The sequence below is a fragment of the Seriola dumerili genome, unplaced genomic scaffold (genome assembly GCF_002260705.1).
Source record: "Seriola dumerili isolate Sdu_G_001 unplaced genomic scaffold, Sdu_1.0 BDQW01000219.1, whole genome shotgun sequence".
NCBI lineage: Eukaryota > Metazoa > Chordata > Actinopteri > Carangiformes > Carangidae > Seriola > Seriola dumerili.
This window is the reverse complement of record NW_019174474.1, coordinates 8,163,920-8,176,223: the sequence shown is the minus strand read 5'-3', so window position 1 is coordinate 8,176,223 and position 12,304 is coordinate 8,163,920. Positions and strand designations below refer to the sequence as shown.

At 40.9% G+C, this 12,304-nt stretch overlaps 2 protein-coding genes across 2 annotated transcripts; one reads left to right on the top strand and one right to left on the bottom strand.

The window, feature by feature from the left end:
- Positions 1-1,305: 1,305 nt before the first annotated feature.
- Positions 1,306-3,810, top strand: etfbkmt (electron transfer flavoprotein beta subunit lysine methyltransferase). The gene is made up of 3 exons (XM_022754687.1): positions 1,306-1,614; positions 1,702-1,832; positions 3,137-3,810. Exons 1-3 carry the CDS (start codon positions 1,316-1,318, stop codon positions 3,484-3,486), a joined length of 780 nt encoding a protein of 259 aa, XP_022610408.1. The 5' UTR covers positions 1,306-1,315; the 3' UTR covers positions 3,487-3,810.
- A 4,422-nt stretch (positions 3,811-8,232) lies between these two features.
- On the bottom strand, positions 8,233-12,099 carry LOC111228561. The gene is made up of 3 exons (XM_022754526.1): positions 9,420-12,099; positions 8,854-8,916; positions 8,233-8,741 (listed from the first exon to the last, which is right to left on the bottom strand). Exons 1-3 carry the CDS (start codon positions 11,965-11,967, stop codon positions 8,614-8,616), a joined length of 2,739 nt encoding a protein of 912 aa, XP_022610247.1. The 5' UTR covers positions 11,968-12,099; the 3' UTR covers positions 8,233-8,613.
- Between the last annotated feature and the right edge of the window lie 205 nt (positions 12,100-12,304).

The following is a 12,304-nucleotide window of genomic DNA, read 5'->3' as shown; positions in this document are numbered from 1 at the left end:
GATTTTTATAAGAGGGAAGTTTGCACAATATACACAAGTCTTTGTTAGAAAGAGCCACACACTTGGGTGCAGTCATGCCACCTAGAACCCGATTTCTGTGTCCTCAAATCTCTGTAAATAGTCATCTTCCTGTCTAAGCAGCCCCGAACTTGAAATTGCTTTTAAAGTGTTAAATTCCAAAACCTGTGGAACTAGCAAATTATATGTGGCGCAATAAAAAGATGTTTGAATCACAAACTGGATCATGGAGGACAAAGGTCTGTGTATACCTGAGCTCCTTCATCTGCAGAGTGTGAACACATTGTTGCAGTCTTGCCACACTGACTCATTGACTGGGAGGTGTGGGGCGGGGTGGGGTGGGGTTGGGGCCGCAGGGGCTCAAGGTTGCAAATCCCATATGAAATCAAGTCACTACACCCGCTGGCCATGGGAGATAGCAACCATCTGGAAAACAATCCCCAAGCAGATCTGTGGGGGTGCTGGTCCAGGCCACAGGGGTCAGCTCTGGGTAACCTCAATGACAGGAGGAAAATTATCCATTAGGACTCCTCCACCTCCTCCATCAAAAAGCAATATCTTTACACACGATGAGAACATAAGGGGTTCTGTAATTACAGCCTCAGGCTCCAGTCCCCACTGCCACTGGATAAACAGTACGTGGTGTATGACTGTGACTCTGTGACCCATCTGCTCACACACACATACAAACACACACACACGCAACCACACATTTTGAAACGTATACTACTTCTAATTCTCACTATTAACCATTATAATTAGAATTGTCCTGGAAATCATGTGTTACGCTTCTTTCACACATACCTTGTTTGTGTTATTGAGAGATTGTCTTATTTTATATATTTTTAAGCCTGTTAAGCACTTTCTAAACATGTTTGTATTATTATTAATGTTATGTGTAAGTTGCTAATAACAATCAAATTTAAATAATAATTATCTCAAACTGATTGGTCACACTGCACTGATAAAGAGTGACTGTCAGTTTTTGTAAGAATCTGAAATATACATTAATTTGACTAAACTGCGCCTTTTCTATCTAATTTGTATATAAATACTTTTAATAATTCAGTAAGACTAACTGTATATAATATTAAAATCTTATATAAATCTATATATGTAGGGACTGTAAGTAACTTATCGATCGTTTCTAAATACCAGAAAATTGTCTTTTTTATTAAAATTCAACACATGGCCAGTAGGAACCTTTTAGAGCGGAACGTTAATTTGCGTCCTTGTTTCGAGAGGTTGATGGAACTTTTGTCCAACACTTATTTTGCGTTCGTGTGGAAAGCGTTTCATGATCATGCCGGGACCTTTAACGCCCTCGAAATGTAGCCGTTATGTTAAAGTATTTTTCAGAGCATTTGAGCAGACACGTAGACACCGCTGCCTCTCACACAGCGGCCGCTCCGATGCGTTTATCAGGAGTTTCATCGCGGAGAACACAGAGACAACCGGAGAGCAGAGTCTGACTCCTGAGCTCAGGCTGAGGCTCTTCACCCCAAACTGCAGGTTCTGGCGAGAAAGACCAGAGCTCTGGCCTTTTGATGACCCCTACTGGGCCATATACTGGCCTGGGGGACAGGCACTCTCAAGGTATGCTCTCGGTGTCTTTAGTCTCACGGCTGACATCGTTTTATGTGTGTGAGGTTCTGCCGTTAAGCGCCGTTTAATGCTCTGCAGATATGTCTTGGACAACCCTGGAGTGTGTCTGGGTAAGACAGTCCTGGACCTGGGGAGCGGCTGTGGAGCCTCAGCCATCGCTGCAAAACTATGTGGTGCTGCTCATGTCGTTGCTAATGACATTGACACTGGTATGCATCAATATTTTGATTCTAGAGATTTGTGATTCCTTTTGTACCTTTGAGTCATTATTTTGATATACACAAGCATTTCATTGTATAGACAAATGAATAAACACAAATACACTCTTCACTATACACTTTTCTCATTTGTCCACCATGAGTAACTGACTCAGGGTGAAAGGTCAATGTGAGGCCCTAGGCCACAGTGCCACAGCTACTGCATCAGATCTTACAGGAGGAGACGCTCAGACGACTCCTGCAGACACAGCTGTGGTTTCCTGTTTTTATTGCTGGTGCCACGATTGATAGCAGAAGACCTTGGATGGTCAGTAACAAATGGTTTGGTGTTCAGAGATCAGCACCTGGGCGTGTGTAAATCATGTTTCCTTGTTTATGGTTAATGGACCAATAGTCTATTCACACATCCCTCCTCGCCCTCTTCTTTTAGGTATTTGACCAAATATGGAGTGTATGCTACCTATAGTAATCTTTCAAAGTGCACAAAGGCCGACCACAGGGGTTCCTGCTTCAGAATTGAGGTGACATCATGCACAGAAGTCTGTATTGATGATTCCTCCTTTCTCCTTGATCAAGCATCAATAAACATCCTCAGCATGAGTTACCTGTCCTCCAGCGTGCTTTCTTCACCAAAATACCTCGACCACCGATGATAAGATTTCTCCCTTCCACACTTAGTACTAATGGCCCGTGGTTCAGTTGTTTGTGGGGCCCAGAGTCAAACGATGCAATCATAAGAAGTATGATTCATAAATACGCATCATGTAAGCACAATATAAACAAGAACAATAAAGGTGTTAACACTAAATACAAACAGTACAGACACTAAATAACACAGTGCCTGTCTACAAGACAGGGCCACACGATTGGGTCATATGGTCTAAATATGATTTCTAGATCACAAGTGGAGATTTGAAGTCATTAAAACAAGGATTTTCCACATGTATAACACAAAGTTATGGAGCCCAGCAGGTGTCAGAGAGATACAGGATTTGAAGACGTAATATTTAACAATATTACTATGATTTCAACATATATTTAAAGGATATCAAAAATAGTACAGTGTTGTTTAACAGGCAAAATCCACATATTTCCATCTAAAATAAAAAAAAATAACCCTGTATTAATTTCAAGCGGCTGCCATTACATATGCAAGGCCAGAATTCAGTTCATTCAGACATTTAGTCAGAAATGATTGTCAAGTCATTTATCTGTTAATGTGACAATATACATAACACTTGGATCATCTGGTGTAAAGGAAGGTAAAGTACTAAATGTGCCTGTTTGTGTTGCAGTTGCAGCCGTTGCGACCCACATGAACTGCGAGCTGAACGGCCTGGAGCCGCCCGTTTGTGTGTCTGACAACATGATTGGTTCAGAGCCCGAGCACTTCGACCTGATCTTCCTGGGTGACATGTTCTACGACGAGGTCCTGGCCACCAGCCTTCACAGCTGGTTGGACCGCTGCATCAAAACCCACGGCACCGAGGTCCTGATCGGAGATCCTGGGAGAGCTCAATTTGAGGGACACGGCATCCGACGGCTCCTGCATCAGCTGGCTCAGTTTGAGCTGCCTGAGTCCGTTAGAGAGGAAAACTACGGTCTGACCTGCAGCAGTGTTTGGCGCTACCATCCTGAACTCTGAGGACTGGAGAGGATCTCCTGCACTTTCTTAAATGAATGTAAATTTCTATGAAATTATCTGCACAAGGTGGTCCGTGATCACTGAGGATCACTCAGTGTTTTTTGTTGTTGTTGTTACCCAGGATGCTGTGAGACATTCACATAGACAAAATCACAAAGCAGAATCTTTATATATCTTTTAATAGCTATATAATTTGCATACAGTATTTGACTTCTGACTTTTTATTTAATGTATGCAATTACTTTTGTAATGCAATGTCCACAGAGTAGCTGGTATGGGTCCCCACACTCTTCAGTATAAAATGGACAAACAAGTAATTATGAAATAAAGGTTCACATAATTAAGGTCTCTATTTATTTTATATATATTATACATTTAATATTGGCTTTGGGGCTCTATGTGACTGGGTAGTTTTTGCTGGACACTCACAAAAATGTTGCTTTCTAACATGAATTATTTAACACAAAATGAGCTGTGCTGTCTTCCTTGTTATGCAAGTTTGGCTGTCTGACTCAGAGCCCTGAGATATAGCAGCGGTCTCATCTGTAAGTGGGAGTAAAACCTCTGGGAGCGCAGTGTCCTCTGTAAAGAAAGCAATGACGCAGAGACAAACAGCTCATTGAGAAGTCATCTTCAGAGAAACCACAGCTCTTATAAACAAAATCAGTAACATTTTATGAAAATCATTATGCCTGTGTTCCCACTGTGGCTGTAATATATAATGTCATTACTTTTTTATGACTTTCCAAAACCAAAACTGTGAGTCATTCATGGATTGATGTTATTTTTCAGAAAAAAAAAGTTGCTCTGGTTTAAGAACTCTTCAGACAGGCCAGTGGATCTTCAGGCCGTCCGCAACACTTAACTTTATAACAGTATTCATTTAACCAAGGTATTAAAGAAACACTTTAAGAATAAAGGAACGTATGGGGGCAGTGCAGAATCGAGTGTAATTTTTGGATTTACTGTACTTTAAGCAAACTACAGCAAACACGAGATTGGTTCATGACCACAGGCGCTGAAACAGAATCCAATAAGCAATCCTCCCTGGAGAGTCTCCCCCTATTGTGGAGCTTAATCCTCAGGATAAAACATTTTTTCCATTTTTTGGGATGGACGTTATGTCCAGGTTTTAATGGACTGGCCAACTGTTATAAATTACCTCCTACTTTGGCATTGATCAAATTGCCCCACCATACTTTTTGTACACGGTGATGATGTCAACCCTGGATTTCTACTTTTAACCAGAAATGGCTCTTTAGGCCTTTATTTGTTATTAACAAATGGTCATGGTCATACATATGGATTTTGGCTCTGGCACACTGTATAGGCTTCTGTTTGACTTTGCCAATCTAGCTGGGGCCTCATCTCTCCTATTGGACCGCTGCAGAGGTCGCCACGTATGCAACTCCTATTGATTAAACAGTTACATATGAAGTTAAGTACAAACATGTTATATTGATTAGTTAACTACATGATCTTGTTGCTTCGCACACTAGTGATTACATATGATACTCATGCTCTTTTGATTGATTAATAAAAATGTACCGCAACAGCTGGGGATGGTTTGGATAAAAGAAGAAAACCACAGTCTAATGTAATAAATGTAAAACAATGGTGGTTCCAGTGTGAAGTGAACAAAGTCATTTGTCAGCTAGAAATGGCCTTTGAGAACAAAAGTCATCAAACAGCATCTGGGGGAAAGTTTTGATGAAAATATTTTTTTGTCATAAATTAATAAATGAATCCTTCTTTTGAGATATTTTGGTTAAATTGAATTAAGTGGTCAAATCAGTTCACAGCACAAAATAATATTACCTGAAAACTGTTGGTGCACATTCATGAAAGTGAAGAGAGACAGAAGAGAGGAAGCATTAGTATGCAAATTTGCTTGTTGGCAGATTTGGGGAACAGCAGACGTGACCTGCTGAACAGACACGTATGCCGACAGCAGGTCAATATTTGAGCTGAATCTGGGAAAGTGTGAACAGGGTTTTACTAAAGGGGTTAAACCCTTCAGCAAACCCACCCAGGGCTTAAAGCAGACTCCCTGAGACATCCTGCATAATGAGAACTCATTCATACACCAAATAATCAAGTGAAAGATGGAATACTTTCTGTACAGCGAAACTCAACAACATAACTTGCATGTGACAGCGAGCAACTTCAGCCTGCTCAGAAAATACTGTGACTAGAGGTAACTGTATCTGAGGTCTCATCTACAACTGCTGCACGCTTACGTTGACCTCAGTTTAACCAAAGTGTAACAAATCTGATTGAGGGAGGATGTATCTACCCTGTCATATCACTGGAGTTAAATCTATTTTAATTCATGTAGCATGGAGAGAAGGACACAGCAGCATTGATTGAAGGACCTTTGGAGTGTCTCCCCCAGGATAGGGACAGGATAAAGGGAGACATCCACCGCTAACTTATGTTGAAAGAAAGTAAGTGGTATGGCCTTATGTGTGTGTATATACTGGCCACTTGGTAACGTCTCATTCCCATAGGAAGAGCATAACAAGAGAAGGGGTACGGAGGTTTAACAATTGTTGATGTTAATCATGCCCCCTATATCCCTGTGTGTGAGTGCCTGAGGCCTTCCACTCATAAATATCAGTGACAGGGGTAAAACCTCAGCCCATGAGAGCTTTGTTTCAGCCATTAGTTTTGTTAGTTTTGTTTCCAGGGTGTTATTAGCCCATTCCACTGTGCCTCCATTTGCTGGATGATAAGCACAGGGTGTGTTTAGGTTTATGTGAAGGCTTTGTGAAAGTCTCTGCATTTCATTACTTACAAAATGAGACCTGTTATCTCTGGTCAATTTGGAGGGAAGTACACATCGTGGAACCACTTGTCTTAGCAGTGCTTTCGCTACTGAAACAGCAGCCTGCATGGAAAACGTTCAGCCTAATCTGAAGACTTATCAGCACTCACTGATAGGGAGATTCTTATTATGGATGGTTAAGGCCTAAATGAAGAAAGTGCGATGGAGCCCAGAATGTCTTATGTTGAGAATGTTTATTGAAGCTTGGCCAAGGAGAACAGAGGAATCATCAAACACATGTTGCTGCGCATGATGCCACCTCAATTCTACCTCGAAGGTCCCCTGTGGTTAGTGTTTATTCAGTTCTCAACAGTCCCAGAAATAACCCATGCCCATGTTTGGTCATATCTCAGGCACACAGAGGATGTGTTGGCATCCGATTGGTTTGTTAGACATAACCATTAAGCATGATTTACTCATACCTATATTGCTGGTTACACAAAAGAGGGTTGTTTTTTACTGAATTTTCAAGGTCTTCTGTTATCAGCTTTGTCTCCAGTTCTATCACTGAAAAGATACAGCTATGTCCTGAGGAGCTGCCGGAGCGTCTCCTCCCATAGGATTTAGGGTCAGCCTGACCTAAGAGCCTCGTGCAGACTCTGTGTCCTCTATACCTACCATCTATGTGTGCATCTCTGGAAAATTCCTTCACATTCACTCTGCAATATTTGCAGTCTTTGAGTTCACTGTTCAGAGGAATAAACACACAAAACGCTGATGGGTTGAAGAAGAATAAGTATGTTAAAGACAATATAAACAACATAGTATCCTGCAGCATTGAAACCAAGGGGAGAATCTCCTCAAACAAAAGACCAAGAGGTAATTTATAGTTTTCATTATAATAAATGCAGAAGGCAATGACTGGCTACTTGCCTAAAAACAGAATAATATTAACCAATTGGATGGAAGTCATTAACTGTCCACAAGCTGGACAGTCACTAATATAACCTATCAGGAGGTCCTGTTACAGTTGCCAGGGAAAAGAAGCCTGAACACAGAACATCTGGAAAACATTAGTATGATGTTTACGCTTTCCAATATACCCGCAGTTGCTACAGTTTGTTCAAGTCTAATGAGAGGACCAGTGACTGTGAGACAGAGGAGATTTTATGCAGTGAAACAAAGCAGGCATGAGCTGTTGTCTGACCCTGGGACAAAGAAGCTACATAGTTTAGTCGAGATTATTCGAAATGTTGTAAAATTGTACTGTATGAGAAAAACAAGAGATTGAGGGCATTATATTATAGAATATTCAAAGTTCACAGTAAGGAAAAAGCGTAGGAAAGGGTGTATTCAAAGCCAGCGTCCTCATATGGCACAAGCTCCCACGTCACATACTGTCCGTCCAAATCTTCTTCTAACCAAATTTCTTACATACGTGTGAAGACTCGAATACATCTAAGCATGAGCTCACATCTTGCCTAACGCATGTTGCAACTTGCTGTATACCATGTGTCCCTGAGACTCAATCATGCTGCACACCTTTCTGCATCAATATGCTAGCCTATAGGGCCTTGGTTGCTATGGTTACTGTTGTACAGCTGTGAGGGCTTTCTGACCTTTAACCTCACATTTATTTTCACACCAGTAATGCAAATAGCTGTACCCAGCATCATTAAAAAGAACAAAGACTTTCTTTTTAAGATAAGCCAAGTCATTTCCCCTCCACATTCATTACTCCCATACATACAGCTCCAACTAGCACATGCACTGACTGCCTGTTATGAACTGGCAACCAGGCAGCTCACATTAACCCACTAAGATGACTGACAATTTAAGGAATTGAGGCATTTAAGGATTTTCTTTTAATAGGATATTTAATGGCAAAAATAAAACAGCAATTTACAATGTACATAGAAAGTAGATCACATTTCGCATCGCAATGTTTAAAATGCAAAAAAAAAAAAAAAAAACAAGGATACAAAAATATTCTTAATGTAGAAAAATATAAATATGCAGCTGAAATATACAGTTTACAGGTTGTCTGCAAGTTATATGTTTGCCTAAAATATTTTTTGTGAGACAGTTGAAATTGTACCTGAAGTGAATAGCTTGAGGGTTTATACAGCCAATGTAAACAACTGAGAATTTTATGTGCAAAAACATGAGAACATGCATTTCACACAATAGTAACTTGCTCGACAGACAAAGGCAAATATTGTAATGTTAAGGCAAATAAGTGTATATACAAACTGGCAAAACTTCAATTTGCTTGAATACACATTACAAAAACACAAAAGGAAGAATTTCCCAGAGAGCAGAAAAATATTTGACTCAAAATCTCTCGGCTTGTTATGGTATTAGGCTGTGGATGGCTGTGTCTTCTCTATGTATTTCTTCTGAAACTCCTGGAAGACGATGGAGGTCTTGGGGACGGAGGGCGAGTGTAGAGGATAATACTTCTTCTCAGGACATGCAAACCATGTACCTACGGTGCAGTTCATTCACAGTAATTAGGAAAAACTGTAGCCACTGCCCAAGTAATAACAAAGAAATAAAAAATAACAGGAATGTATGTATGTTTAAGTTGTATTTGTTACCTTTTGCCCTCGAGATAGTTATACAGGGGCTCTTGTCCTTTCTCTCAACAAAGTCAGCGTTATCTGAAAAAAAAAGTCATGTTTTTATAAAAACAAAACTAGACAGTCAAAGAGTTCTACACCCTGGTTTACTCTGGAAACACATGTTCTGAAGCAGGCCTGCAGGGGGAGTGCAAATATTGCAAAGTGGCCTCTTGTGCACCCATCCAAAACATGATAGAAATATCACAAAGGAAAAGATTTGCACAAGACAAGAGGGACTTGAATAAACATTTTATACTAATATGCCTGCTATATTTCCTTTTTGAGTGGTTGTGACAAATCCTAAATCGGAGCATGTTGCCTTATTTAAATTCAAGTTCTTCAAATCCTAGATTTATTAATAGGATCTATGGTTTAAGGTCTATGACAGTTGTTCAAATGAAGTAAGAGGATGGGCACAGCTTCTTCTTCTGTGTCACTTTATCCACTTTAATGTTCACTTCAACTGTAAGACAACTAAACACTTACAACAAAAGTTACACATTACTTCACAGTGCCCCAATAATCTTGATAGTATGACTTACCCGACACGGGATCAGTGGATTCCCTTCTCCTTTTGGATCCATCTACAAAGTTGAAGGTGTTTGGTAACACACTGAACCTCAGGACACTGTTCTCCTCTAGAGGCATCACAGCATGGCTTCCATTTTCAGCGTCACTTCTCTCTTGATGGGGCCGTTTGAGTGTAAACGCATGCTTCATCATCTTCTCCTCCCTAAGGTTGTTAGCGAAAGATTTCTTCCTCTTCAGACTCAGGGAGCGCTTGGTATTTCCATTGCAGGTCCTCCTTTCAGAGGCATCTGGCAGCTCCTTGGTATTGGTGGGGACAGCTGTTTCAACTTTCTTCAGATTCACCCCAGATAAAGAAGTATATTTCTTTGTTGTCAGCTTCCTTCTGTGCCTAATTTTAGTTGGTAGATAACTTCTCCTCCATTTTTCATAAATGTGATGTTTGACTGAATGTTCTAATGCAGGAACACTGGACTTTCTCCTTGAGGGATTGAGAGCCACAGAGAGAACAGCTGGAGGCCTCTCTACTGCTTCAGACAAAGACCCTAAAGATGAAACATGGTGCTTTCTGTCTCGAGTTAAAACGCCCTTCCCTTGATGTGTTGAGCCAAACAGCACCAGTTCTACAGTTCTGACATCTGAGGCTGAAGGTTCACTATCAGCAGCATCAACAAAACCCTTCTTACATTCTGAACCCTTTAAGACAGGCTGTGCATCCAGATTAACAGAGGGTCTGTATTTCTTTAATTTCTTCAGGAATGGAAAACTCCACTCATTACTGCTCTGTGTCTTCTTCTTTCTTTTAACACTTTCATGTCTTTGACTAAAACTGAAAGTTGTCTTTGCACTAATTTCAGTTTGTCCTTTTTTAATTTCCAATGATGACTCTGCCACATCTGTAGAAGTCAGCTGAGCTTGTGCACAATCCTCTTCAGGGTCTGACATGTGGCTCGCAGCTTCACTGTTGGAGACCTTTTGGATTTCTTTCTTGCCATTGTCTGAACAACTTGACTGATTACTTCCTGCTGATTTCAGCTGATTTTGTAAACACTCCTCCTCAGGGTCTGACATCAGATTGCCAGAATCTGGGATCTGGCTGGGAATTTCACTGCTGGAGAGATCTTCCGCTTCGGTTTCACTTATGAGTATATCGCTTGACTGGCTGTTGTTTATGCTTATCTGGGAAATGTTCTTTGCTTCTTCGTCAGAAAATGAGTCAGGTTTGTGGTCATCTGCAATCAATTCAGTGGTTAGACTGAGATCATTGCATAGATCAGGCCAGCTATATGTTGGAACTGGATTATCAATGTTCTCCCGAACCTTCGCTTGATCCTGTCCTTCAACGGGAGAGTGGAACTGACTGTCAGACCTGATGGCACACGGTTTATCGTTCTTTGGTACAGTCATCTCTTCCTTCTCAAGGGCTTTGTCAGTACAGTCTTTATTGCTTTGCTCTTCATTGCACCGGCATTTACTCTGATCAGACCCACCAAATTTTTCCAGCCACTTATCAATGCAGCAAATGTGTTCTATTGACAAGGCTACCTCATTCTTCAGTTTTGGCTCGCTCAATGTGACATATCTAACATCAGGAAACTCATTGGTGGATGAGGTTCCTGATGTTAGAGAACTTTGGCTTGATGAAATTTGGCCAAAGATTATTTTGGCCTCTTCTGGAGGCAAAACATGGATTTCAAACGAGTAGTATGGGTCACTGGAATCATAACTTTCCTTCTTACTAGGAGAAGAAGTTTGAGTTGAGATATCTTCAGCAGTGGATGCTTGTTTTTCTTCACCTGAGTCCACAGGTTCAAGCTCTGTTTGTGACAAGACTTCATTTGGCACCTTATTTACGACTTGTGCAGGGATGCTGTTGACCATCCCAACCTGATCTGAGTGGCTAAGACTCTCAAGCATGTGAAAACGATGCATCCATGACCACGGGAAGCCAAACTCTTTATCAATGTCATCTACCTGCTCGTTGACATTCAACCATGATGATTTGTAGGGCAGTTCTGAATAAGTTTCATTATCTTTGAGGACATGGTAGCTTTTGAGTTGCTTCTCAGGGCTTTGTGTTACTTGTGATAGTATGACGCAGTCTGGTGTTAAATGTTTTTTGCCAAATTCTTTAATCTCAGTGATTAGATCCTTATACCAGCCTGCCTTGAGTTTACAAGCCAAATTTTTACCTTGGCCATCCCAGAACATTCTTAATACTTTGTTTACAGAATCAAACTTTGTAAAATCTTCTAACTCCATCTGGGCTTTTTCAGCATCCAGGATCAACTTGGTTAATGTGGCAATTGTCCATGGGGTTGTTGGGACTGAGGACAGGTCACAAACATAGGCCTTTGGATCTGTTGGCATCCCAGTGTTATCTGTATTGCCATTTTGGCTTACTGGCACCTCAGAAGTTACTGAATGTTGAGCAGCTAGTGCAACACCCTGCTCTACTTGCATGTTAGCAGCCACTTCAGATCCTTTGTCATCTGAAGATGACACAACAGCGCTATCATTGAATGATGCTGAACGTCTGATTACATGTTTGTTGGACCTCATTTGTTTTGGGCTTTCTGGATAAATATTAAATCCTTGTCTTACATTTGCAGTCTCACTGTTTTGTGCTGCAGCTGGTGAATTAAATAATTTCTGAGCATTACACAAAGATTCATCTGTTGCAATGCACTCACCCAATTGATTGGTATTGTTAGGAGGGGTATGCTTGTTGGCAACCTGGTAGCTTTCTTGTGACAGTGGTTGCACAACCGCAACAGCTCTCGTGCCTGTGCGACCAGGAGACGAGTGAATGGAACTGTCATTCTGTGTGACCGATGAGAGCATTTCAAGTATTTCAAGCATTTCACGGTTGTTTACATCAGATGATTGGTTCGCGGTT